The 25289-nt window shown below is 43.6% G+C and overlaps 5 protein-coding genes across 7 annotated transcripts in view; 3 read left to right on the plus strand and 2 right to left on the minus strand.

Annotated features, from left to right (window-relative positions):
• Nucleotides 1-75: 75 nt before the first annotated feature.
• LOC108117501 (metallothionein-3) lies at nucleotides 76-620 on the plus strand. Its single transcript, XM_017229981.2, has 2 exons — nucleotides 76-208; nucleotides 338-620. Exons 1-2 carry the CDS (start codon nucleotides 184-186, stop codon nucleotides 499-501), a joined length of 189 nt encoding a protein of 62 aa, XP_017085470.1. The 5' UTR covers nucleotides 76-183; the 3' UTR covers nucleotides 502-620.
• Nucleotides 621-935: 315 nt separating this feature from the next.
• LOC108117498 (atlastin) lies at nucleotides 936-10111 on the minus strand. 3 transcript variants are annotated; one of them, XM_017229977.2, is made up of 5 exons: nucleotides 9981-10111; nucleotides 3216-3517; nucleotides 1940-3153; nucleotides 1764-1830; nucleotides 936-1709 (listed from the first exon to the last, which is right to left on the minus strand). In XM_017229977.2, the coding sequence occupies exons 2-5, from the start codon at nucleotides 3408-3410 to the stop codon at nucleotides 1557-1559; spliced, it is 1629 nt and encodes a 542-aa protein (XP_017085466.1). In that variant the 5' UTR covers nucleotides 3411-3517; nucleotides 9981-10111; the 3' UTR covers nucleotides 936-1556. The 3 variants fall into 3 exon arrangements, with proteins under 3 accessions (XP_017085466.1, XP_017085467.1, XP_017085468.1); XM_017229978.2 differs by lacking the exon at nucleotides 9981-10111 and adding an exon at nucleotides 4710-4878; XM_017229979.2 differs by lacking the exon at nucleotides 9981-10111 and adding an exon at nucleotides 4587-4677.
• LOC108117496 (putative tyrosine-protein kinase Wsck) lies at nucleotides 5373-8374 on the plus strand. The gene is made up of 3 exons (XM_017229974.2): nucleotides 5373-6329; nucleotides 6391-6747; nucleotides 6866-8374. The coding sequence occupies exons 1-3, from the start codon at nucleotides 5604-5606 to the stop codon at nucleotides 8150-8152; spliced, it is 2370 nt and encodes a 789-aa protein (XP_017085463.2). The 5' UTR covers nucleotides 5373-5603; the 3' UTR covers nucleotides 8153-8374.
• Nucleotides 10112-10220: 109 nt separating the features above from the next.
• LOC108117487 (syntaxin-18) lies at nucleotides 10221-12144 on the plus strand. The gene is made up of 2 exons (XM_017229963.2): nucleotides 10221-11317; nucleotides 11817-12144. Exons 1-2 carry the CDS (start codon nucleotides 10316-10318, stop codon nucleotides 12003-12005), a joined length of 1191 nt encoding a protein of 396 aa, XP_017085452.1. The 5' UTR covers nucleotides 10221-10315; the 3' UTR covers nucleotides 12006-12144.
• LOC108117486 overlaps nucleotides 12074-25289 on the minus strand; it is a 34174-nt gene continuing 20958 nt past the window's right edge. Inside the window, exons 3-8 of the mRNA XM_041819502.1 lie at nucleotides 15930-19850; nucleotides 15782-15893; nucleotides 15647-15712; nucleotides 14772-15503; nucleotides 13533-13673; nucleotides 12074-13024 (exon numbers count right to left, since the gene is read on the minus strand). Of these exons, the coding sequence (XP_041675436.1) occupies nucleotides 12771-13024; nucleotides 13533-13673; nucleotides 14772-15503; nucleotides 15647-15712; nucleotides 15782-15893; nucleotides 15930-19850 (5226 nt within the window). The 3' untranslated portion in view covers nucleotides 12074-12770. The remainder of the gene's footprint in view (nucleotides 13025-13532; nucleotides 13674-14771; nucleotides 15504-15646; nucleotides 15713-15781; nucleotides 15894-15929; nucleotides 19851-25289) is intronic.

Consider the following 25289-nt stretch of genomic DNA (forward strand, 5'->3'; position numbering starts at 1 on the left):
TTCTTTTAACCTGTTGCTTTTAACGTAGGGTGTTCTATTCCGGAAAATTGTCTAGCACGCAGGCGCTGTTCTAAATGCCAAATTCCGAAAAACTTTCACCCCAAATACCATTCTGTAAAATTTCATTGTACAATTTGGAGTTAAATTAAGCATCAACGCTTTCGAAAAAAAATTCATTAAAAAATGCCGTGTATTGGTTGTGGAAAAGGTAAATGTATATAAACAGAAAACCTGAGGTTCAAGATTCCAAAAGTTAAAAACAATCGTAGTTAATGAAAAATCTTTGTTCTATAAAGACACTTTGCATCGAATCTTATTTTCTTCGGAATTGTTCCAGATTGCAAATGCACCCCGGAAAAGTGCAGTGAAAGCTGCAAGTGCCAAAATCCCGGCAAATGTGGATGCAATCCATCGAATAGCTCCTCAAGCGGATGTTGCAAAAAGGCTGGTGACAACGCCGGAGGCGATGCGAAGGGAAAGTGCTGCGACGAGAAAAAGTAGAAGCTAATACCCATTGATGCAAGAGAAAAAATACATTTTCTTTCCGTTTATTTCTCGATGGCCATAACTGCTAGTGAGCGGTTATCATTAAATACATTTATTGTTTAATCGAAACAAAACCAAGGCTCTATACTTTTACTGCACAAGATAAACTAATGACCTATACCAGCATTGCTCCTTTGTGTTCAACCTTAATGGGTGGCAATGACTTCTTTTTTTTTTTTAATTTTTCTTTATTTTTTTGTAAATTAATTTTAAATAACAAAAGGTGGCAAAATGAGGCGCTTAGCAAACCAGCCAACAACAATGTGCACTCTGTTTATACATAGATTGCTTATGGAATTCTATACCAAAGATGAGATAATATGGAAAAGGCAAGGTGTGGGGGTAAGAAAGGAGGAGTACGCCTTAGATAGAAAATTAAACAAATTAAATTCGTTAGCGATTTCTTTATATTACAGCGTTAAATTTCATATATCCGTTTCAGACGCATAATCGTATGTAAAAAACAATTTAAAATTTCACTTTTCAACAGACACGAGCCACTTACTAATGATGCACTTACTCTTAAATATACGTAATATAGACCATCTACACTTCAATTAATGCAATATAAAAACAATTTCCTTTTAGGGCAATTAATAGCTAGACTTTTGTGTTTCTGGATCTTTCACACTATAGAAAGTTATAGATTTTTACAAATTAGAGGGGGTCGTCCTTTCAAAAATGGATCCTGCAGAGAGGCTCGAACCATTCTACTGGCCCATGGACACTTAGTTGCGCTTCGCTTTGCGCTTTTTGCGACTATTTGGCGCCTGGGAAGAGGATGGGGCCGATGGACTAAGGATGGTGGCTTTAGCCTTTTCTTCGTTGCTCCCGCCGAATTTGCGCCAGATGTTGTGGATGAAACCGTCGGCCTCGTTAATGTTGTTGCTCTTATTTGATTTGTATGCCACATTGTTGTTGTTGTTATTATTGTTGTTGGTTTTTGTTGCCGGCGGCGGCTGCGACGGCACCTGCTGCTGCGTCTTGTGCTGCGCTCCTTGGGCGTATTCTCATGATCGCTTCACCTTGCCGTTGGACGCATTCACCGAGTTTTGGGAGCGGTAGGCGGCGGCACCGCCTCCACCCACAGCCATTTCGGTCGCATGAGTAGCCACATGCTGGATGCCCTTCTCCATGCATCCGTGATAGATCGGTCGCATGAACTGCAAGTAAATAGTTTATTATTATGAATTTTAGGCGAGGTTTCAGTTACTTACCTTCTCCCACATGAGCGTTGCAAAGTCATCCAACTTGCCCCCAAAGTCACTAAGCTCACCGCTATATCTGAAATGAAGATATAGGGTATTTAAATAATCAATTAATTCTAAACAATTAACTTTTTTCTCAGTGAAAAATTGCAATTTCTCAAAGAGTATTTTCCAATAGAACTTACCTGATATAGGCCCACAGAGCCAGCGTTAGCAGCGCCACACCCATAATCAGGTTGCAGAAGTTGGCGAAAGTGTAAAGGCCCACCAATCCAAAGATGCCACTGAGGATATACATGATGACGGCACAGGCGAAGTACACCGCTGGGGTGCGGGCCGCCTTAAAGATGTTCTTACTCTCGTTGTGCGCTCGATAGTTAGAAAAGACCTCCTCGAGATCATCCTCCAGTTGTATGCGGAACTTCTCGGTGAACTCTTCGCCACCCATCTTGCGCTTTGTGGCAAACTGAAAGAGAGCCTTGTCTTTCACCCGCAGGTGCTCCGTCTCCAAGTGAGCGGTGCTTAAGTACGGCCGCGTTCCGCCGCATACCTCCTCCATGAGTTGTCCGTATAGCTCCTTGGCGGCGGCCACGGCTGTCAAGTGGTTCGCCTCGGCGGTGGCCACCAGCATGCTTTTCGGCTCTGGAAGCTCATTGCCCTTGTAGATGTTCATGTACGACTGGAAGTACTGGATGAGATCACGAGCCCGCACCCGTTGTCCGCTAATCTCCTTGTAGACCAGATTGTCCGGCGCCAGCAGCATGGGTACCAGGGATCGCAGGCTGTTCTTGAACTCGGGTGTGATGTCCGTCAACCGGCCGTCGAACTTTGGATTGGTGGCCACATTGAGACCAGGATGCGGCATTAGGAAGCATGCCACCTCTGTGAAACAGGACGAAATGTGGCGACGCAGGGACTGAAGCTCAGGGTGCTGTTTGTCGGAAACCTCCAGACGACGCTTAAGAATCTTATCGCCACCCAGTGCTCCGTACTCTGCTTCATAGGGAAAACTCCAGTCGCGGACAAGGAACTGCAAGCGCTGGAAAGGCTTCTTGCCGGTGTCGGCCAACGCCAAGCGGCCATACTCGGTGAAGAGCTGCAGGTGCTGCAGGTCGTCCTCCTGGATGTTCTGTGACAAGTTGTAGATCTGCACCGACGACAGCATCGTGCTTAGCGCAAAAACGGTGGCACAATCACGCACCGTACTCTGACTATCGAAAGCGCCCTGTGTGTCCAACAGAATGATGGCAATCTTGTCGCCGTTGGGATAGTCGTGCAGGAATATGTCAGACCACATGAGGATACCGGTGGTGTCGCGCTCAGAACCACCTCGCCAGGAGAATCCTTCCAGTGGATCTGATTCATCGCCCAACCAATCTGTCACATCGTGATGCACATACTAGAGTTTGCAAAAAAAATATTATTAGAACAGATCCCTTAATATGGCATCTTAAAACCCACCTTTGAGTACATATAGCGCAGAAAGAAGTCCAGCAGGAAGCTTTTGCCTTTCCGGAACGCTCCCGCCACAGAGACAACGCAGACAAACCGATCCTTGACCGCATCCTGCATAAGGACCTCGCTCAGCGCATCCTCGTTGAGCACAAAAGTGTGCTCCTCGGAGGCGTTGATCACCTGCACTGCCGAGCCGCCCATTGTGGTTTCTGGGATCCTGGTGTCTCTGTGTTTTCAGCTGAGTGTCTTCCTCCGTTGGGGGAATTCTTTCCGATTAGTTAATCTGAGGGATTATTTCGATCTGTCAACTGCAAACAAAAACAGAGAGCTAAGATAAATATGGAGAAAATGTTTATTTTACTTTGTAGCGAATTTTCCATTTCCGGAAAAAGGGGAAAATCGCTAGTCTGGGCCTAACGGTTAATTGCGCAAGCCTCTTCGAGTTCATTTAATTTTGGCACAGCCACAAGACACGAGCGACGGACAGAAAGGCCTGCAATTATGAGAGGTGGCCAAAAATAAACCTTAACCATGCGCTCCTCTGCGATCGCAGAAGATGCCAGCGACAGAAGAAAAGCAGCATGTTGTAAGCGGATTGTTCAGGTGCGTGGGATATATGTATCTATCTTGGGAAAGGTACTTGCTACGTGGGCAATAAAATAACCTTATTTGTGATCAATAACTTGGAGGAAAACTTGAATACTTCGTAATAAGCATAACATCAAGTAGAATGAAAATGTGTTGCTTACAATTCTCATTGTAAGTTTTCTAAGCCATAAGACTTTTCTTTACTTTACGATTAGGTTAGATTGATATTTTATATTATTACTGCTATGGTCAGATTTACGTGTAACTATCTGGACAATAAAAACTTTAAATAAGAAGAAAATTATAGTGGTAGAACAGCAATTATTCTGTTTAATTATAATTAAAAGTTTTATCACGTAAGAAAACAGCTGTGCATTCGAACAAAACAGATCTGCATGAAAATAAAATACTTTAATAAATAAGCGATTTATGATAATTGTGAAAGATAAAATATATCACTTGAAAGCATATTGTTTTTGTTACTACTAATGGTATTAATTATTGATTAAAAACCGGTCTCTTTGGCCGATGATTAAATGGGTTTCAACTTTCGTGATGTTTTTCGAGAAACAAATTTAACTTTTATTAGAAATTCAACAAAAACTGGTATTTGAGGTGATAATATTGACCTTATTATTTTTCTGATTTATTTATTTGTTTTTTGCACGATCATTTTTTGCCACCGGCTTTGCCTGGGTTATAACAGCACAAATAAGGTTTATATTTTGAAGGGTTTCCAAATCGGGTTAAACGTATTCGGTACAATTCAATGTTTGAATGTAAACCTACTGGGAGCACATTAAAATTAATTTCGTTTGCTGTGCCGTGATGACGTCGACAACTTTTGTCGCGCTACGCAGTTTGACCACTTGAATTCTAATTGGAAGCGCAGCCAAAACAAAGAGACCATACCAAACAACAACTGCAGCAGGGTAAGATGTAGAGATCAACGATTATATAGCCCAAATAAAAGTTATGCTGGTCCCTAATTGAGTCCGATTCGGATACGGAATGAGAACTTTTGAAAATAAATACACGACCAGCGCGACTGTCAACCAAATCAAACTGCAGCAACAACACGCAAGTCACCAAATGGATTGGCTTGCTCAATGGAAGAGTGAAAAGAGAGTGGCACTTGCCCTCTCTCTTTGGCGATCACTTCTCTTATTTGTGCTAGGCCACATGGCAAATTAGGTAAAGAGAAAGTGGAGAGAGGGGTGTCAAATTGGTGCCGCAGCAGCTGCAACGTTAGCAAAATCGCGTCCGTCCAATTAACACATTGCCACTTAATTAAATGCAACATTTGCCAAGACTTTGGCGCGCTGAATTGGAAATTTAAAATTTTTAAAACAAAAAACACATCTGGCAATGCTGTCTTGAAGCTAGGCTTGTCCAGCAGGTGTGTGAGCAGTCCACGCAGCTATGCCAACGATCACTATACATATTAGTTATCTCGCTTTTTCCTGCTCTACCAACCATTAACAGAGGATGTAAACAAAAGTGTTGGAAGGTAACAGCAACAGTTGTGCAGCTAGCGTCGACGTCGGCAGAGCGATTAGTCAACTGGAAACATGGTTGCCGAGAGCAACAAAAACCACTGGCTCACACTCAATAACAGAACGGCAGTGGAAGAAGAAGCAGAAGCGCTTGGAAAATGTTGAGCGGGGAAAAAGAATAAAAGTTATCAATTTGCCTAAATTGGTTGCCCGTGAAAAAGTGTTTAATTGGTAGCCCCCCAAAAAAAAACCCAAGGCGGATACTTGTCATCCGGCGTGCAGAAGCTAGCTCATTCGAGATTTGCAAGCCATGGAATGCAGTTCAAGAAGCGGACACCGCCCAATCACGATATGGCTCCACACCTGTCTCGTGGCCATGTGTTTGGCCCTCACAGGAGGAACACCTACCCCGCAGGAAACACCAGCCTACTTTTATGTGGGTTGCTATACGGCGCGAACGGATCTACTCCATGAATCTGTATACGCCAAAACTCCACAGACCTGCATCGAAATCTGCGAGCATCAGGGACACCTCTATGCCGTTCTGGCTGCCGAGAAGTGTTTCTGTGCTAATGTCCTGGAGCAGCAAGAACTGCAGAACGAACAGCTGTGCAACACCCGTTGTCTGGCCAATAAGGCGCAGTATTGCGGGGGAGTCGGTGTTCACTCTTATTACTCCACCACACTGACCAAACAGCCAGCTCCTCATCATTTAAGGATTTCTAACAAAACGGAAAACAGCCTTACTATCAACTGGGATGCCTATGAGGCCAGAAAACTTCTTCTGGCGGGCGGCGCAGAGGCAGTGCTGCCCAACCAAAGGCTGGATAATTTTATTATACGAGCTGAGGTTTTAAAGACTTACTCCTCTCTGCCCACCTTTCGACAGCCGGAGTTCATGGTGCAGAGTACGGAAACACAGTTTGAACTGACGGACTTGCAACCTGCTACTCTCTATAACATCTCCGTTCAGGCAATTTGCCGGGATCCCCAGGCAGGACAGTGCGGGCACGCCTCCATAGAAGCCAGCACCGAGGTAGGTTCTGCCACAACTTTCATCGAGTCTTATTAAATTCGTTTATTGTTTCAAATTTTAGGTGGGCCAACCGAGTCCCGCTCCCGCACAACCAAAAATCCTCAGCCGTACCGACCGCACTGTGACCATAGAGCTATCGCCTATTCGGAATGACAACGGACCGCTGAGTAAACTCCTCATTATCGTGGAAAAATTGGACAACGCTTTAATCCGGCCATTTGATTCGCAGCACTTGGGTAGCTGGCAGCAGGCTCAGCAAGATGGAGTGCCTTACTATATAGCTGCCGAGTTAGATTACGATCGGCCGGACGACAATCGTACCCGCCATTTTGTGATCGGCGATGGCAATCGATACGGACGATTTAACAATAAACCGCTGGATCAGCCAAACGCACATGTCCACATCAGTCTCGGCTTGGTGAGTAATGCATTGTAAGAGAAGCAACTTGTAAAAAAAAGTTGTTAAATGTAAGGAATGGATACATTACTATCATAATCAAATGAGTAGTATAAACATTTTACTTTTTAATTTCTAGGTGAGCACTCTGGATGGCGTGACCAAGACACTATATAGTCGTGGAACCCACGACCAGGACGTAACATCGCTGGACGACTTCAGCTACGCCACCTTTGATAAGGGTCAATCCTCGGTAGTTGCCCTGGCCGTTACCTGCGTAATTTTTGGCACCTGCCTACTGCTTAGTCTGATTGCCTACTTCTATTTGCGCTATAAAACCTGCCGAGGACGACGTTCAGCTGGGGGCAATACTCATGAGATGACGCTGCAGACGCCAATAATCGAAAGGGAGAACAATGGCTTTCTGGCGGAGGACGATCCGCTGTCACACTCACCGGAAAACTTTAAGCAGCAATTGCAGCACTTGGTAGAGGGGTTTGAACGAATACCGAGGAATACACTCCGGCTGAATGTGAACGATGTAATTGGGGAGGGACGCTTTGGAGAGATTATAACAGGAAAGGTGTCTACCAATGACTTCTCAAGGGATTGCACTTTGCATGTGCTGTGCCTGGATGATTTGAACGGAACTACACAGGCACAGTTGATACGGGAGCTGCGTCAGTTATCCTACTTGAAGCGCCAGGAACATTTGCTAGATTTCTATGGAGTATCATCCAGTCCGGATTGGTTTTATCTAATCTTCGAGCAGCAGCGAGTGAGCCTTAAGAGAAGATTGGTGGAAAGTCGCCTAATGTCTCCCTCCCAACGCCTCACTTCCCTATCTGAGCAGCTAGTGCTGCAATGGATCTACGAACTGACCAGTGCAATGATCTATCTATCCAACTGCCAAGTTGTGCATCGACAACTTTGTTCGCACAGCGTCTTCGTGACCGGCGAGTCGAAGATAAAACTGAGTGTCTTCGGACCGCTACAGTATATGAACACCAGTCGCCAACAGCCTGATCAAAGCAGATGGTTGGCTCCAGAGGTCCTACGTCACCAGCATCATCACTCCACCCGCTCCGATGTCTGGTCACTGGCCTGTGTGGCCTGGGAATGCTGCGCTTTGGGCGGTACTCCATATGCCACGGCCGTGGGCAGTAACCAACAGCTTCTAGAGGCGATTCGAGCTGCAGTACGTCCCGCACAGCCAGCCTATGTCTACGGGGATCTATACCAGCTGCTGCTCAACTGCTGGCAAGTAGAGCCAAGCGAACGGAGCAGCTGCGAGGACGTGGCCTTCGGAGTACGTCAGCTGATGACCTCACCGCGGCATGCCCTCAGCTTCGATCGAGTGGCGGGCGGATTAGACACCCTGCCCCCATACCTGCCGCAGCTGGAAACGATTGCGATGATGGGTTGAGGTGCAACCGGATAGAATAATTAGCTTTACTCAGCGAGAGCCAATAGTCGCGTACAGTAGATTTCGGTTATGAGTCACTTCTGCCAAGAGAAACATCTCTTAATTCTGATTCTAGATGTGTTTACTTGCAATTTATTTGTTAATGGTGAGAGAAAACCATTTGTTTTAGCATTTATTGACCAAATTGATTTAATAAAATCGTTGGATATGCATTTAACGATATATTTCAGTTTAACCATTAAAAAGTTGAAGAATCTCAGTTTACATTTCTTAAATTAAAATTGAATTTATCGAAGAGATCCTTTAAAAGGAATTTTTGAACTAGAAGCACACGATTATGTACACATATTTTACTTTGTGTATTCATTTTTATTTTAGAATTATTTGTTGAGACTAACCGTCATCCACTGCTTGTAATTTGGCTCCTCAAGAACAAAAATCAAATCGAACAAACTACGTATGTAAATATTTACATACTGTAGCCAAATAAAACCGTGTTCTACGTTACATTTAGTCGTATCTATAAGGTAGCAGCTAAAAGCTAATCAACAACCCAAAACAACTGAAACAAAGTTCAATCGAACGAGCTCGATAAAGAGGAAAAGATTAAGAGGCTGACAGGGCCGGCGTCAAAATTGTGTAATAAAAAAATATTGGGATCCATGGCGAATAGATCTCCCTACCAAGACACTGTAAATCCCCGCTGATGTTGCACAAACCAGACAAAAGCGAAAAATAAAAGCGTGCAAAAAGCCAAGAGAGCGAATGCGAAACTTTGATCGCTGGCGTGCCAGCAATTAATAATAGAAAATAAACGGCAGTGTTTTGCACAAGTGTGTGTGAATCAAAATTGACGATTAATCAGTTTAAAGGTCTCGGCACTGCATCTATTGTTTCTTATGTTGTTTAAGAATTAATTAGAGAAATTTTTGGCAGCATGAGCGATGCTGTTAGATATGCTATTAGTCATTGGAAAGAGTAGGGCTCTCTCTATGATAAATATGTTCCATTTGTTTGGGTTATAATCTTATAGTGGAATGCACAAACAATCGAATCGAAAAAATCTGGTCATACACATACATTTTAATATTTTCCTGTTGAATATTTTGTTGAAACTAAAATAATTTAGCGGTCCGGTGAATAAAACTTTGGATATTTGACCAATTTTTTGATTTCAGATTTCATTCATATAAAAACTTTGATATTAAATAAACAAGACTATGGTAAACTCCTGAAAATAATCGCCATAGCATATAACAATTTCTTTCTATGCAGAAAGCTTATCTCCGGATCCTTCTAATAAGAAGATAAGCCATCGTTTGTCTTGTCGACGTGTAACAATTGAAACTATTGGAACAAAAGCACATGGCTCTTACCCTATTAAGAGTGACTTTCTCATAGAGTATATGGTAAATGAAGCGCAACAATATCCATAGTGACTTTTGTACGCTTACCTTGTCTAGAATTCAAGGTGAATGACGACGAACAATTGAAGTCACCTAAATGTGTATACATTCCCCGCAAATGGCCAATAATTATTAATAAATCAAGCCAACGTAATCGGAATTCGAGGGCTTCTGCTGCTGTTGCTGCCGATGATGATCATCATCATCCGGAATTGGCCAACTTTTCGAGTGTTTAGCATTCGCCTGGGCAAATTGTTATTGTTTTTGTTACATACACACATGGAGATTTTGAGGAATCCAAGGAAACTGGTTGCTCACACACTCACACATACACACACCTCAACACAGGCCTGCACGCACACTATGAAACACCAGCTAACTGCGCAAATAATGCGATTTAACGATCGGCTATTGTTACTCACTTTATTTAAGCATTTACATTGGACACTGGACTCCTCTGCGCTCTTTTTTTTGGACACTTTGGTAGCAGAAAAGTACTTATTTTGTTTGTGCTCTGCTAATGGTGTGACCGTTTGCGGTTTGGCGGGAAATCATGTATAAACTAGCGATAATAAAGTTAGACAACACTATAAAGCGTTATCGATAATATAGCTATTTTTGGTATTAGCTAGATGGTACATTTACACGGTGATCTCACGGTCACACTGCGGATTGAGTGACGAACGGCCACCCTGCGCTGGACCGATGATGTGGATTTAAAAGTTAAATAGTTTAAAATTAGGAATAACAAATAAGAATGGACATCACCCAGACCTTCAAGGCCAGCGTTATGACGGTGCGCCTCCAGCGAAAGGCTGAGCTGGCCAGCAAGGCGAAAATAGCCACAGTGTCAACAAAAACTGGATCAACAGGCCCAAAGGATGATTTCGCCAAGAAGGCTAAGGAGGTGTGCAATAAGATCACAGCCCTACGCAATGTACTGATCGAGAATCGGACCGCCTATATGCGCATTGGCCAGCATCTTAAGTCCGCCGCTCACATGACCGACGCACAGCGGGATCTTATTGATCGAGAGTCGGAGAAGTTTGTCACCTTCTACACGCAGCACCTGGCCAAGATGCGCAGCGACTGGAAGGGTGCCAAGCGGAAGCCCCAAGAACGCCAGCACATAGATGCCGTACTCGACCTGCTGGTCAGCTATTTGCACAGTGTGGAACAGATCTATCTAGACCAGAAAAAGTACCGGGTGCAGCACGAATTGGAGACCTATAGGCTGCTTAAGCTGGCGGCGGACAAAAAAAAGATTCCAGTGCGTCCGGCGGGTATTAATAGTGGCAAGCTGGGCAGGCGCCAAGTTAGCCATGATGAGAGCGAACCCACAGAGGGGACTTCTCCTTCGGAAAATGGTAAACCCAACGAATCTGCCGACAACGACTGGAACAACGACGGCTGGGGAGAATGGGATGAAGATGAGGAGGAAGCCGAGGTAGATGACCACGATGGACAGGAGGAGAAGGAGGTCGCCAAGGTCAGCCAACATAAACCCCGTACGCGTAAACGAAGCAACCCCAATAGATCGGTTCTAAACGACTCATCCGCGAAGGTGGCTATGGATGAGGAGCTCCAGAAGCAGCAGGAGGCCGACGATGATGAACCACTGAGCCCAGAGGATGTGCAACTTTTTGAAGCGGAAAATGTACACATCTATAACTTTCTTCAGGGCGTCTCCGAAGAAGTGGAGCAGATCGAAAAGAATGTGGTGGACATTGCCCAGTTGCAGGACATTTTCACCGAGAAGGTAAGAAACTAGCATCATCGAAGTCCCTGAACTTAATAGTATGCACTCTTAGTTTATGCAAGCTTCGTCAGTGTTTGGTTAGTCCTTTAGCCTTGTTAAACTTAATTTGATTTCCATATAGCCAAGGTTTTTTATTTAAGTAGTTATCCGTACATATGTCCATGAAATTGATCCATCAATCAAACTCACTAATTGCTTCACACGTGTAATCCTTAGATGCACCTGCGAATTATACACACTAAGCGCTTTCTTTTTAAAAAATGAACCAATTATGAATTTTCCATATGGTCAGAAGGATTTTTCATACAAGTAGCCTTCCTTATGTCCATAAAACTAAGCCTTAAATCAACAATTTTAATTGGTTGGATGCAATCCTTTTGCTGACGCCTAGAGTCTCCATGAGTACCTAGCTCCTATTAGCATGCAATTAATTAGCAACTAGTCCCACCAAGATCCTCGTTTTAATAACCTGTAATCCTCTTATATTTCCCGTTCTTAGGTCGCCATGCAACAGCACAATATCGACAGAATTGTCAGCGCCGTCGTTGGCACCACGGAAAATGTCAAGGACGCCAACGAGCAAATCCGCCAGGCCACTCAAAGAAATGCTGGTCTCAGGGTGTGGTCCCTGTTCTTCTTGCTGGTCATGTCGTTCTCACTTCTCTTCTTGGACTGGTACTACGATTAAGTGAAACCCCCAATAAATTTTTTGTATATCACATTTCAGAAATGAATCAGCAAACATGTTTGTTATCGTTGGATCGCATATTTTGTTTATTACATAATTTATAAATAAAAAGAAAAAATATCTGTATAGGCTACTTCAACTCTGCCGTGTTTCATTTCAATGAAGCAACTTACAATAATATAATGGAACTAAAATCGATTTGAGCTGGTTTTTACTCACTCTCAATTGTCAGTTTAAATTCTATACCAATGTGTTAATAACCATATGTTATAGTGCTGCTTGGTACATTACGTAAGTCTAGGTACTTAGTTCTAATATTTTCATTAAACGCTCATCAAAAAATATGTTTAACTGGGAACGGAAATCAGCAATAGGTATGTCTATGGACTAAAGCTAACCTTTGTTTATTTATTCCAATTAGTTTCATTGCATGAATGTATAGGTTCTAACTATCTTAAGAACTATATTATTATTTTGTAGCCTTAAGATTTGTGTTTCTGAGGGAGTGTATCCTTGGCTTAGTCTCTAGATATCATAATATATGTTTTAAGTGCAATATGGGATTGCATTCAATGCAGTCTGCTGGTTCTGGTCAATTAAGAGTTAACTGTTATTCATTTCTTGGCTCTCCAATTAGAAGAATGGAAGCTATTTGCCACTGAATGTGGCAATATTGTAGGAAGGCGCCGTTTTTTTTTGGCTAGGTTTCTTGTGAGTAGTTAAAACTAAAGCATTGTACACTAAATAATAAGCCGACCCCTTTTGTTATGGCGTTGCGGCAATAGTTTCCTGGGCCAGGCTGTTGCCAGCACAACTCTCCACCGAATTGGGGTATTCGTCTAGACTGTTGTACACGTGTCCGCCACTGCTCATCGGTGTCAATGGTGTCTCTTCGATGGGTGTGGGTGGATTCTCCAGCTTATCGCTGCTGTTCGTGTTGCTAGTGTTGTTGCTGGGTGACTTTGATGCGGCTTCCTCGTTGAGAAATACGCCCATGGGCAAATGGGTGTTCATGTGCGCTAAAGAAAATTAAGGTAGAATTAGTTACTACATGACTCACAAATTCGATTTCTTAAAGCTTAAAGTGAATCTTAACATTGAACATGCAAGAAAAACTTGGCCCTTGGGCATTTAACTATCCCTGCTATATTTTATTACAATTATCTAGAACCCTCAAAGTAACTTTATTTAATAACTTATAGTGTTGCCAACTTTGTAGAAACATTTTAAGATTAGTTAGTAAGAACATTGGACATTACATCGTTCAGAAAGCCAAAATACAGAGGCAATGTTAAGTAGGAAAATGATTACTGATAAAGAAAATTAATGGGCTTCATAGTATTGTTAGAAGCTTTGGTGTCAATAATTTATAGCCTTAAGCTTCTTTGACACACTTTTATTAAATGACATTTAGGTAGACAAAGGAATGCTATTTTGGTAACGAACTTTTGAGTAATGCAGCAGTTTGTTAATAACCGAATTTACAATGTTGGCAACACCATTAACAGGCGAAAGAGACGACTTTACCCCGAAAACTTGTGAAACGCATAAAGGAGCTTGGACAAAACTTGCATTTGTAAAACATCTCGCTGTGGGTGCGACGATGCTTGCGCAATTCTTTGAGATACTCGAATGTCCGATCGCAACCGTCGCACTGGTAACCAAGCTCTGGAATAGACAATTTATGTTGGCCTTTTTTTATCGTATCTGCATATTGGAATCGGTTGTGTTTTAGCAATTAGGATTCACGCTCACGGTGATCTTGAAGTGAACCAACATATACTCGAAGATAGCGATATAAAAAAAAATAAACACGCTCATCACAAGCTTTTTTGGTTAACTATATATTTTACTAGCTCGCCGAACGAACAACCAACATGTAACAACATTGATTGATATATGTTTTTCGGTTTTTTTTTTCTCTTTTTTTGGGGTTGAAAGTGCGTTGCGAAACTAATAGAAATGTTGTGGTTTCAACAATATAAATTCCATTTAATTAGATTGTGGTTAAGCAGAAACTAAAGCAGTTTATATATACAGCTAAGGAATGTTTATTCAATTGAATATTAATTGTCAGTCATTTCCTAAGAAATTCCCACGTGTTACGAAACGCACTTCTACTATTACAAAATGTATACAAATAGGTGATCGGGTCATTGCATTAATAACAAAGGGGCAAGTAATTATGAATAGTTAGAAAAGCTTAGCCAGGCTTATAGCTACCTTGTAGCTAGCTCAAATATCAATGTGGCAATTATCAGAGTTCAAATCTTGGGGGTAATTAACTTTAAACTTTGCAAGTCGTTTGACCGGGTTTACCAAGTAACTACCAAGCGTTTTTTGGGGACTTGTTTATAGTTTATCCACTCAAAAGCTACATGCGGGCAAGTTCATAAACAATTTATGTTAGCTTATCTTATGGCTAAAAGCATAGTACGTAGGCTGTGCGTTAATTCATGCCAAGCATTAGGAATACCCATACCATAAATCGATATTGGCATTCTCGAGACGAAAGCCAAATGTTCATGGTTGTCATACCTTTGGAACATGTTACCACGGTTGAACAAACTGCCGACAACAATACAATACAATGATAACAATTGATGGAGGATTAGTAAGAGGCTTATAACTCAAGCTGAGACAGGCAGAGCAACACTAAGACTAAATGAATGGGGGATTTGTACGGTAGGTTAAATGCTAGGCAACGCCAAAAAAAAAAAAAAAATGAAATAAAACCCCTTTACTTTATTTGCTCTCAATACTTACCACCATGGAACTTAATGTGCGTCTTTAGGGCACTCTCTGTACCAAACTGTTTGCCACACTCGTCGCAGGTGTGCGGCTTCGAGAGCAGGTGCACCGTGATCTTGTGCAGCGTCAGCTGCGATGGTCGCGGGAATCGTACGCGACATATGTTGCACTCATAGGGTCGTCCCTCAGCATCATGCGACTCCATGTGCCGATGTAGCGCCGTTCGCATGCGATAGCCACGCTTGCAAATGGTGCACACAAACGGCATCGTCGCCTGAGATCCATGGGCCAGCTGATGGTGCTTCTTCAGTGCTATTTCATTGGTGAATCGATCCTCGCAGTACAGGCACTGATGGGTCGTCCGCAGGTCGTTTAACTGCACCATGGACGGTGGAGCGGGCGATGGAGGCGGAGCTGGAGAAGCAGGCGGAGCTGGGGAAGCTGGCGGCGCATGATCCACAGTCGACGAGGAGGGCGACGATGACGGTGATGGTGATGCTACTGGCGTGGCCACATGCAATGGGCCCTGTGGCCCTACAATAACACCACGCTTACGATACTGTCGCAACGTGGTCGTGGAATCTGGCTCGGATTGTTCCGGCGAGGGCATTGTTATGTGCTGCGAAAACATCATAGGCTGAGGCGAAGGTGCAGAGACAATTGTAGAAGGCGGAGTCAACACCGTTGGTGGAGCCTGCACCGACGGCAACTCCTCAAAGTGCTCGCTGCCATGATGGCCGGAAGTACCTGGAATGGAAGTAGAAACAAAAGTTTCAGAACGGAACCAAATTGGGCCATATTATTCGCTTGGCTGCTCCTTTCCAGCTGAAAATGTCTAGTCATGGTGATGGGGCAGCCAAGTGATTAAACAAACATTTCAATTAACTTACAATCTTCGCAATCTGGACAACAGAGAATCTTCCGTGGTGTGGTTGGGCTTGCTTGGATTTCCATGGCTATGGATAAGATTATCGGTTAATAAGAGATTGTTTCGGTGAAAGTATAAGCCAAAAAAAAATACTCACTTGATGGATGGGGCGACTGTGGCTGCATTAACGGTTGTTGCTGTGCTTGCTGCACTGCCAACACGTGTTGCTGCTGCTGTTGCTGTTGCTGTTGCACTTGTTGCTGCTGCTGCTGCTGTTGCGCTTGTTGCTGATGCAATTGCTGCACTTGTTGTTGCTGCTGCTGCTGTTGTTGCTGCTGCTGCTGTTGTTGCTGCTGCTGCTGTTGTTGCTGTGGTTGATGCTGCACTTGTTTCTGCTGCTGTTGCGGTTGATGCAGTTGCTGCACTTGTTTCTGCTGCTGCTGTTGTGGTTGTAGTTGATGTTGTTGCTGTTGCAACCGTGGTTTATACGGCCTACCCCGCTTTCGTTGGTTGGTGATCTCGAGCTGGACATCGTCCAATTTCACTGGAGTAGGGTCTTTCTGCAATTGCATATGAATCCGCTGAATGTGCGCGTCCAAAGCCTTCTGGGAAGGGAACACTTGGGGGCATTGACCGCATTGATACTGCTGCACCACATGGTGGCTAAGGATGTGCTGTGATCGCTTTGTCCTGCTGGCAAAGGCCACGGGACAGTGTGGACAGTTGAATGGTGCCACCGCCGGATGCAGATCGATGATGTGTCGGCTGTACTCCAGGCTGCTGGAGAATCGCGGTCCATTGTGGCAGAAGCGGCACTTGAGCGTCAGCGCCCGACCCTTGGGTGTGGGGACGGGAATGGGGGTAACTTTGGTGGATATGGATGTTGCTCCCGGCATTCCCAATACTGGATGGCTTTGTACCAGGCGATTTCGTTGCGGCAAAGCTTGATACTGCTGTCGTTGGAATTGCTGTCGTATCTGTTGGCTTTGCGTGTGCTGAAGTTGTTGGGCATTGTTGCCGATGTTAGCACCGAAGATATGCATCGGTGCCTGCTGAGGATTGCTAGACGAGGCCACCGGTTTCTGAGACTCCGGCTGCTGGATAAGTATCATAATCGGTTGTTGTTGCGCCTGAAGATGTTGCTGCTGGGCTAGCTGAATTTGCTGTTGCTGCTGGCGATGTTGTTGCTGCTGCTGCTGCTGCTGCTGCTGATGGTTCACCTGTTCTATCATGTAGCTGTCATTGCCGGCTGGCTGTAGCATAGTGAAAGTTTCGTTCTGCTGGGGATACAGATCGCTGGCATTGATGTAGTATGTGGTAGTTGTGGGTGCAACTCTTTCCGTCGGCGCACTCCTTATGGCCTCCAGTCCGCCCACCGATGACCACTGGACCTGTTGCTGTCGTTGCTGTGACTGTTGGGTCTGCCACTGCCTTGTTTCGGATCCAGCCGAGGGCAGCGAGATGACCTGCATCTTGTTGGATGATTGCTGCACTGTCTGCTGGACAATGTGCTGTTTATAGATCTGTTCATAGGTGACCGTCGTCGTCGTGCCCTGCGTCTGGACATGGGGCACCACTTGCGACTGAAGTTGCAGCTGAGGATGATGCACTTGGGGTATCACTTGGTGCTGAACTTGCGGAACGATTTGAAGAGTTTGGTGCTCTTGGTTTTGGATTTGAATGTGAGGCTCGATTTGCGGTGGGATTTGAAGTTGCATCTGAGATTGGTCATGAGGTTGTACTTGAGGCTGATGCTGAGGAGACTGCACTGTTAGGATCTCGTGCTGAGACATCTGAGTCTCGATTTCAGGTTCCATTTGGATTTCAATCTGTGACTGAACTTGGGGCGATGATATGGGAGATTCATTTGGAGACTGTTCTGCAGACTCAACTTGGGGCTGAAGGACATCCTGCACTTGGAGGTTGGCTTGGCCATCAATATGGACGGTCTCCAGTGTCTCAGCTTCGGTCCCGACGAGTTGTTCCTGTTGCTCCTGAATCGGCTGTGCCGGCTGAAGATCCCTTAAGAACTGGGTTAGCTCTAAATGCAAATTCTGTCCCTGCTCTGTTGTGGTCTCAATATTCTCAAAGCAAGGAATGTCGTTCTGGAAGCCAATCAGTTCGCTACTAAAGTTGCTATTATCAAAGGGATCATCGCTGGCACTAGGTTTGGGCTCAGGCTCAGCAATAGGACTCTGCTCGAAAGGATTGGGCGGCGATGAAACGGACGTCTCTTGTTCAGTCATTGGAGCATAATCGGCGGGAGTAAGGAACTCATCAATGTGGGCACAGTTTGAGGTATACATGTGCTGGTCCTGCATCTCGCTGAGTATGCCATTGAGAGTGGTCTCCACGTCGTTCATCTCCACTTCTAGTTTCTGCTTGGCCTCCAGATCGTTAAGGGGCAGCAAATCCGTGGGAGTGGGTGATGGTGCTGGAGTGGTGGCCTTTAGCTGCTCAACACCGTTCGCACAGTGCTTGGCAAACTCGGCCATAAAGTCCATGGGCGTTGGTCTAGATCGCACCGGCTGCACGTCAGACGAATCCGTTTCATCGGAATCCATTTCCCTCGTTTGTATCGCTTCAATTTCTTGATTTCGGAGTGCCACAGCAGAATTGAAGCTATCTGCTGTAGCACTCTGGCAAAAATTTTCATCATTCTCATTGTTATTGACATCATCAGGTTGCAAGGGCCAGTCCTTGGACGTGGCACTGCCGCTCTCCAGGAGCTCCTCAGTTTCCGGATCCACGCAAAGACGACGCTGCAAATTCTCATCTAGCACCTCCAGCGGTATGCTTACTATCATCTCCTGCTGATCAACAGATTCACTGGATTCATGTTGTTCTATGATTTCCATTTGTTGCAGAATAAATTGCGGCTGCGATTCACTGGATTCGGTGGACGAGGTCAACTCCTCGGATTGTACTAAGTCAGCTTCAGCCTGGATGGCGTTCGAAATGGTTTCGATGTCCTTTTTAACGGCAAGATCATCAGATGAATTTTCTATTATGCTAGAGGCTTCCAGATGTTCCAGTATTTCCTTGACGGACATATCCCCATCACTCGGAACACCCGTACATGCCTCGTTAATGGGTCTTGTTTCCAGTTTGGCCAGTTCTTCCTCAACGTCTAAGGAATTTGGAGCTGCAGTTACGTTAACTAACTCCTCATTTATAGCATCTGTTGTCTGGCTGAAACCCTCTATCACGTCATTTAAAATGACTTCCGTCTCCTTTTCACAATGGATTATCTCATAGTCGAAACGACTTGAGTTGATGTCATTGCAGTCCGTTGGGCTCGCATTCCACGGCACTTCCTTTTGAACGTCGGATGTGCTATCAATAGATTGGACACTGTTTTCCACCCTTTCTTCCGGCGGGAAAATATCCGTTTGATCAGACTTTTTATTCTCTTCGGTAACCCTTTCTGCCATAACCTTTCGCTTCTGAGACTCTCTTCTGACCAGAAACCTTCTCTGTCTTTTGGGTGGATTGTTAAGTGGTGTATTCCGTGGACGTCGACCCCTACGCGGTATCAAATCATTCATTGGTGACGGAGGCTTTGCTTTCGGGGACATCCTCTTATCGATGACCATCGATTTCGATGCTGTGCTAGAGGTAGAGGAGGGATTGCTGTCGCTTTCGAAGCCACAACATGGACCAACAGAAAGATCGCTCGTGTGTTCGCTGCTGCTGGCACTGCTGCGTTGATGATTTGGTGAGGTGAGTTTCTGTGGCGAGGAGCGTTTTGGTGGCGAGCGACTGGATAACCATGTTTCCGAAAGCTGCTTCCTGGCAGCCTTCGTCCTCCAGGGCATACTGCTGGCATCCATTACACAGCCGATGGAGAAGGTTCGTAACTTACGTAGTCGTTGTTGCACGGGACTTGATTTGGGCGGTGGCAAATCCTTTGATTCCGTTCGCACCTGTTTGACTGCAACAGCTGCTTCACCGGTGAATTCTTCTTCCGATTCCGATACCATACGGCGTTTTCGCACGGATTGCTCTCGGTTGGTGGACACCTCCTGTCTATAGTGCTGACTCTTCTTTTGGTCTTTTTGCTGACGCTTGGCCTGTCTGGCCGTCTGGCGGTCGGATATCTCCTGGGCAAAGTCCTGCAGGCGCTGCTGCATCCGTACACATTTCCGCCGGAACTTGGCCACCATCAAAAACTGGGCCATGCACTGCCGGCAGATTTCTTGCGGCAGTCCATCGTCGCGATTTATCTGGAAGTGAAAGAGAGGGTGCAAAAATAAATATTCGATTCGTAAAATAAATCATTGTTGGCATTTAAATTGTCATTTTGGCTGCTGAATGATTTGCAGCCTTTAGCTTTCCCTACAAAAAAAAAAGGCTATAAAAAATGCAGCTCGTATATATATGTATATGGAACTGTGAATTTATCGAATTTAGTAAATCAATGAATGGGCAAGTCAATAAAAACTATGCTTTTAGTTTGTCTATACAAATCCTTGAGACAAAGAACTGCTAATTCGAAAAACAAAGTATTGCTTAAATCAGTAATCAGCACTTAAATCTAGAACAAGGCGTTGCGGATTGGGTAAGACTGAACCAATGATATTTACCCATTCAAATTATGATTTCAAAATATCAAATTCTATTCATAGAAACCATTAAGTTTTCCCTAAACGGGTATAGCATATTATCATATAGATTTAGGCAGGAGTTGAATGCAAATAGGCTTTTTAAAAAACTGTTTCACGTGAATTGTGATTAGATAGTAGAGTGGCCTAGTCCAAGCGATTTCCTGTCCATAATCTATACTACGTATACCTTCCCTTTCTTTTTTGTTTCTACTCTGAGCGGCTAACCAAATTATGAATTAATTAACTGACATTGAACGTTGAACAGGCCAAGTCGACAATCTTTCGCTTCGAACGAACAGCGGCAGGCAGCGCGCCAAACCCAGCGATGTTTATTAATGATTTATGGTCGGGCAGCTGGTCGGACGTTCGGTCGGTCGTTAGTACCAAATCCCCCAATCTGCACAGGTGGCGAAGGCGGATCGGATCGGATTGGAATGGATCGTTTCGTATCGGATTTGGGGGGCATTCGTGTGGCAAAAATCGAAAAGCCACACACAAGCACCTTCGTTTTCTGCTGCGATTTGGAGCAAATAATTTGCTTTTGTTTTCCAATTGAGTGAGTCCATTAAAGACGGAGACCAGCAGACCGACCAGCATACCGGCAGGGGCATGCAGCAGGCAGGCACAGGCCATTCAACAAATCATACTGCCAACAAGCCACACAAATCAAATAGCTTCGTAGAAAATAGCGTTTTAATTAGGGTTGCCTAATCTTAAACCTAGGCAATACACCTCTTTTTTGTATTTTGAATTTTTAGTTTGGCCTTAGCCAGTGATGAAATTGTATTCTCCACACGCGACTGCAGTGATTTATAAACAATTGCGTTAATGTGCAGGAGTGGCAAAAACAAAATCAATTAACAAGTTCAAGATCTTTTGGGGCCGCAAAAAAAAACAAAACCAAAAAAAATTAAGGGGGCAAAAAATCCAGTTACTTAATGTGAAAGGAAAGCGTAAAAAAGTCGAAGAATGCTGATACAATTCCGAACATACGTTACCGTCTATAGCGACGACAAAGAGCTGGGTAACGACGACGGGGTAAAAAACCAAAAAAGTCGAAAAAAAACTGAAACCAAAAACAACTGACAACGTGATTTGTTTCGAGATATGTGCTTAGGTTATGGTAATGGCAATACAGTTCCGAAAATGACATAAAACCGTACAAGAGACCGGTCACAATTTATGCAGAGCTCGGCGAAAAGATTCCGGAACGGAACGGAACGGGGGAACTGTTCGGAAATTTGAACGATTTCGAATGCAGATGCCGCCAACAATGCATAACCGATGTGTGGACCACTATTGGATGCGGTGCGGAGAGAGTAGGGTACTAGTACAGTGAAACTGGCCGAAAAAGTCCCAGAAAACAAAAAACCAAAAAAAAAACCTCGGGCAGAGAAAAAAAGAGCAGCAACAGCAGCCTGGTCTGGTCTGGTCCTGGCTATCTGGGCAAAAAGCAGAAACTGACGACAGACGCGACAGAACGGACCGCCGTCAAGTGTAAATGACAATCCAAGTAAATGCCGTCCGGCTGGATCGGGCGGATATATATAGATAAATGTGCATGTGTGACCGAGTGGACCGATGCATAAAATCGACGCAAATGCGTTGCGTACACTGAGATAAATGCCTGTTTGTTTACTTTATCCTCCCCAATAAAAATTCAAATTAAAATTGTATTTGAAAGCTTTTCCGTGATATCCAACTCAATAAGCAAACAACACACCTCAATTTCGAAAAGAAAAAAAATAACATTTCAGCCAGCCAGCCAGATGCTAACGATGCGACAATAAGATTTGCACACACAAGCAACCATTACAATAAACTTTATTATCGACCATCAAGCAGGCGGATAAAAATCAAATTTATCACGCCACAAAAAATACAAGAAACCCCAAAAAAGGAATATAAATATTTTTTCGAATAATTTATATTAAATGCAAGTCATCGAACTACAACAGATTCCAAAGAATTCCCATAGAAGATCTACGGACAATTGATGGTTAGCCGTAAAACATTTTAATTAGCGGCATTTTTCGTACAGCTGATGTGTCCGTCCCCCCAGTGAGACCGAAAATAACCATCATGACAGAAAAATATTATTCTCAGCTCAAGAAAAAATGCAGTCATCAGTTTTTTGCTGTTTTTTGTATATTGTTTTTGTCACAGTTGACTGTTTATATGCTATAAAGTGGACATGACACAAATAATAAAAATATAATATGGTTATTTAAATGTTCGGACATCTCTTAGATCAAAAAAGAGGGTAGACAAAAAGAGGCAAAGGAAGGGAGAGAAAAGGGGTTTTGAGAAAGCAACACGTTGGATGTGCGACTATCACAAGTGCGATATGTAAATGCCATGGGTGGAGCTCAATAAATAACAATCAAAGGTAGCAAGAGCGGCAGCAGCAGCAACAGCAGCTGAAACAAAGTTTAAAAAATGTTTTCAGTGATTTTTGAATGGCTGTGTGTGAAGCGCAAATAGCGGTAAAATGCACACGGAAAAATATGTCGACAAATTGTTAAAGAGTTTCAAGACATATGTTCATATATATATATAGTATATATATATATATATATATATAGCCGACCTGAATGGCCCCTTTATATGCGTTGTCAGCATTGATTGACAGTTAATTATTGTCTTCCATAATCGTTTTTAGCTATGTTTTTTTGTTCATTTTTTAAGTTGACGCATTATTGTTTTGTTTAGGCAAGCCGAAGCGATCTTTAAGTGCCTCTATGAATAGCTAGCCATGTAATTTATTAGCTTCAAATACATACTTAAGTATCAAAGGGTGACAGCAGCAGCAGCAGCGGCAGTATTCAAGGCAAACATTCGCCTTATGGCTTATGCCTCATGGCTTATGGCTTTATGCTGCTCCGCAAAAAGTTCCTTTTGCAGCGCGACACAAAACTATCTGTTCTTCGTATTTGTCTTGCGAAACAGTCAGTGCTGCGCTGTATGCAGCAAGTAATCCAAAGTGGACAAATAACCCAGAAAAGCCACACAATTGAAAGATTAGTTCAAGATAAACGTCGTTCCAGCCAAAGAGCAATAATGATTCCGATTTCCAACCATTGCAGTCGTCCCGTGCCCCGAGGTTCGATTTGTCTTGGCCTCTGTTAGATGTCTGTTGGCTGTTGCCTTGCTAGTTGTACGTTTTATTCCCTCTCACTCACTCTGTTTCTTTTTTTTTCTTTTCGTTTTTTTTTTTTTTGGCACAGACAACTGTTTGCTGCTGCCACCCTTTCTCTTCCTAGTTTTCTCCTAAAGCCGAGAGAGAAAGGTCGGTCTTTCAGTGGAGGAGAAGAAGGGGACGGGCCTTGGCTTAGTTGGATTAGACAAAAGAAACCATCAAACACGCCAGGGAAATTGAGTTAATTTGCACTCGATGTGCAAGTGATTACTGGTAACAAAACCCACCAAATGCCCAAAGAAAGAAATTAAAACAAAAGGCCAAAGCTTGAATAGCGAACTTGTAAATACCCTTTCCCAGACCTTTCACTTTAGAGAGGAAAACAATTTCCATTGATTGTTTCCTTTACCTAAAAACTGAAATATATATATTATAATTTAAGCTACGAGACATTAATCTTGTTAATAAAAATGTATTAAAAAACAATTGCATAACTTTTGCAATTAGAATAATAACAATTGAGAAGCATTTTCAAGATCAGTTAGGCAACAGCAATTGAAAAACAATTCAAGAGACTGCGTGTTTGGTAGGCTTAAAGTTCCGGTATTTAAATGGAACTGTCTATACCTGCAACTGGTTTTCAATGCCCATATACGGAAGGCATCTTGAAAAATGCAAAATTACTTGTGAATTTGAATGCCACCGGGGGTAAAGAACTGATATTGATATTTTTAAAAACGACAATCATCATCAGCATTGGTTTTTTCAGAGTCATTAAGAGACTTGTTTGTTGAAAGATAAAATATCATTGTTATGATATTTTCATAAACAGCCAGACAATGAGATTTTCAGCGGAGTGTTTAAACGGTTTTTAGAAAGAGATTAAATATCATCAGATTGTTGCAACAAAATCGCAATAATCGAAACGGCAATTTACTGGCGGCAGGCGGCGGCAACCCAATATGGTTGCAACAACGGGATTGCTGCATTGAATTGATGACGCTGGCGGATGGGATGGTCGATGATGGTGTTGGTCAGTGGCCCGGGGCTGGTGGCTGGTGGCCAGTGGTGGCCTCTTGGTGGAGCGAGAAAAACGAGAAATTTAATAACCGTAAACTGTTGCAAGAAAGCCGGAGTCATAAATATAGTCGAAACGGGTAAGAGAGTGAGATAATAAATCGCTGCGATCCTAACATAAATTTACATTTTTGATGATGATAATTTTTGTTGCCAAAGGGGGCGGTCAGAGGAAGAGGAGGAAGAAGGAAGATCCACCCCCGCTAAAAATTGCTGCAAATTAAAATCCAAATCCAAAAGTCAACAAGGCGAATTCCCACCCAAGAAAGCAGCCAGGCAGCAAGCCATCCAACCAGCCAGCCACTCAATGTTTAACTAATTAAGAGATGAGCCCCAGAGTTCGGGGTGTGATGTAAGTCCTGTTCTACACGAGTGGAAGGATGTGGGATTAGGATGTGCTCCTGGGGGTGGGGGATGGTAGTCCTTGTAGTGGTGGCGGCGGCACTTCATCCAGAAACAGCTTCCGACTCTAATGTAGCCATAAAAAGCCACAGCAGCTGACAGCAGACAACCAGCGATTGTAATCAAAGTATGCACTTGGAATAATATTTTCCCATTTTTTTTATTTTTTTCTTTTGGTTAATTTTCTAGAAAATTACTATGGTGGTAAGGTAACTATAAATCAAATAAAGAAAATAACCCATAATGAAACGAGGAAAAACGGACATTAGGACAGCACGAGAATGCATTAGAAGTCAGGAAGTTGATTGTCAATCGAAGACCAATCATTTTGTAAATTGATAGCCTGCGGGTAAATGTTCCGTTAAAATCAAACATCGGATTGGATGGACAAAGGGGCGGGGGCTGAAGGCTGGCTACTAACGAGGTTCTCTCGGGCTGCC

Source organism: Drosophila eugracilis, unplaced genomic scaffold (assembly GCF_018153835.1).
Source record: "Drosophila eugracilis isolate 14026-0451.02 unplaced genomic scaffold, ASM1815383v1 contig_75, whole genome shotgun sequence".
In the NCBI taxonomy this organism is placed as follows: Eukaryota; Metazoa; Arthropoda; class Insecta; order Diptera; family Drosophilidae; genus Drosophila; species Drosophila eugracilis.

Excerpts from the sequence above, each read along its gene's own strand:
- LOC108117498 (XM_017229977.2), bottom strand. The coding sequence starts at position 3,410 with ATGGGCGGCTCGGCAGTGCAGGTGATCAACGCCTCCGAGGAGCACACT. Across the intron at positions 1,831-1,939 it reads GCTCTGTGGGCCTATATCAG|ATATAGCGGTGAGCTTAGTG; the intron begins GTAAGTTCTATT and ends TCTTCATTTCAG. Across the intron at positions 1,710-1,763 it reads CAACGCTCATGTGGGAGAAG|TTCATGCGACCGATCTATCA; the intron begins GTAAGTAACTGA and ends ATTTACTTGCAG.
- LOC108117487 (XM_017229963.2), top strand. The coding sequence starts at position 10,316 with ATGGACATCACCCAGACCTTCAAGGCCAGCGTTATGACGGTGCGCCTC. Across the intron at positions 11,318-11,816 it reads AGGACATTTTCACCGAGAAG|GTCGCCATGCAACAGCACAA; the intron begins GTAAGAAACTAG and ends TCCCGTTCTTAG.
- LOC108117496 (XM_017229974.2), top strand. The coding sequence starts at position 5,604 with ATGGAATGCAGTTCAAGAAGCGGACACCGCCCAATCACGATATGGCTC. Across the intron at positions 6,330-6,390 it reads CCATAGAAGCCAGCACCGAG|GTGGGCCAACCGAGTCCCGC; the intron begins GTAGGTTCTGCC and ends TTCAAATTTTAG. Across the intron at positions 6,748-6,865 it reads TCCACATCAGTCTCGGCTTG|GTGAGCACTCTGGATGGCGT; the intron begins GTGAGTAATGCA and ends TTTAATTTCTAG.
- LOC108117501 (XM_017229981.2), top strand. The coding sequence starts at position 184 with ATGCCGTGTATTGGTTGTGGAAAAG. Across the intron at positions 209-337 it reads GTGTATTGGTTGTGGAAAAG|ATTGCAAATGCACCCCGGAA; the intron begins GTAAATGTATAT and ends GAATTGTTCCAG.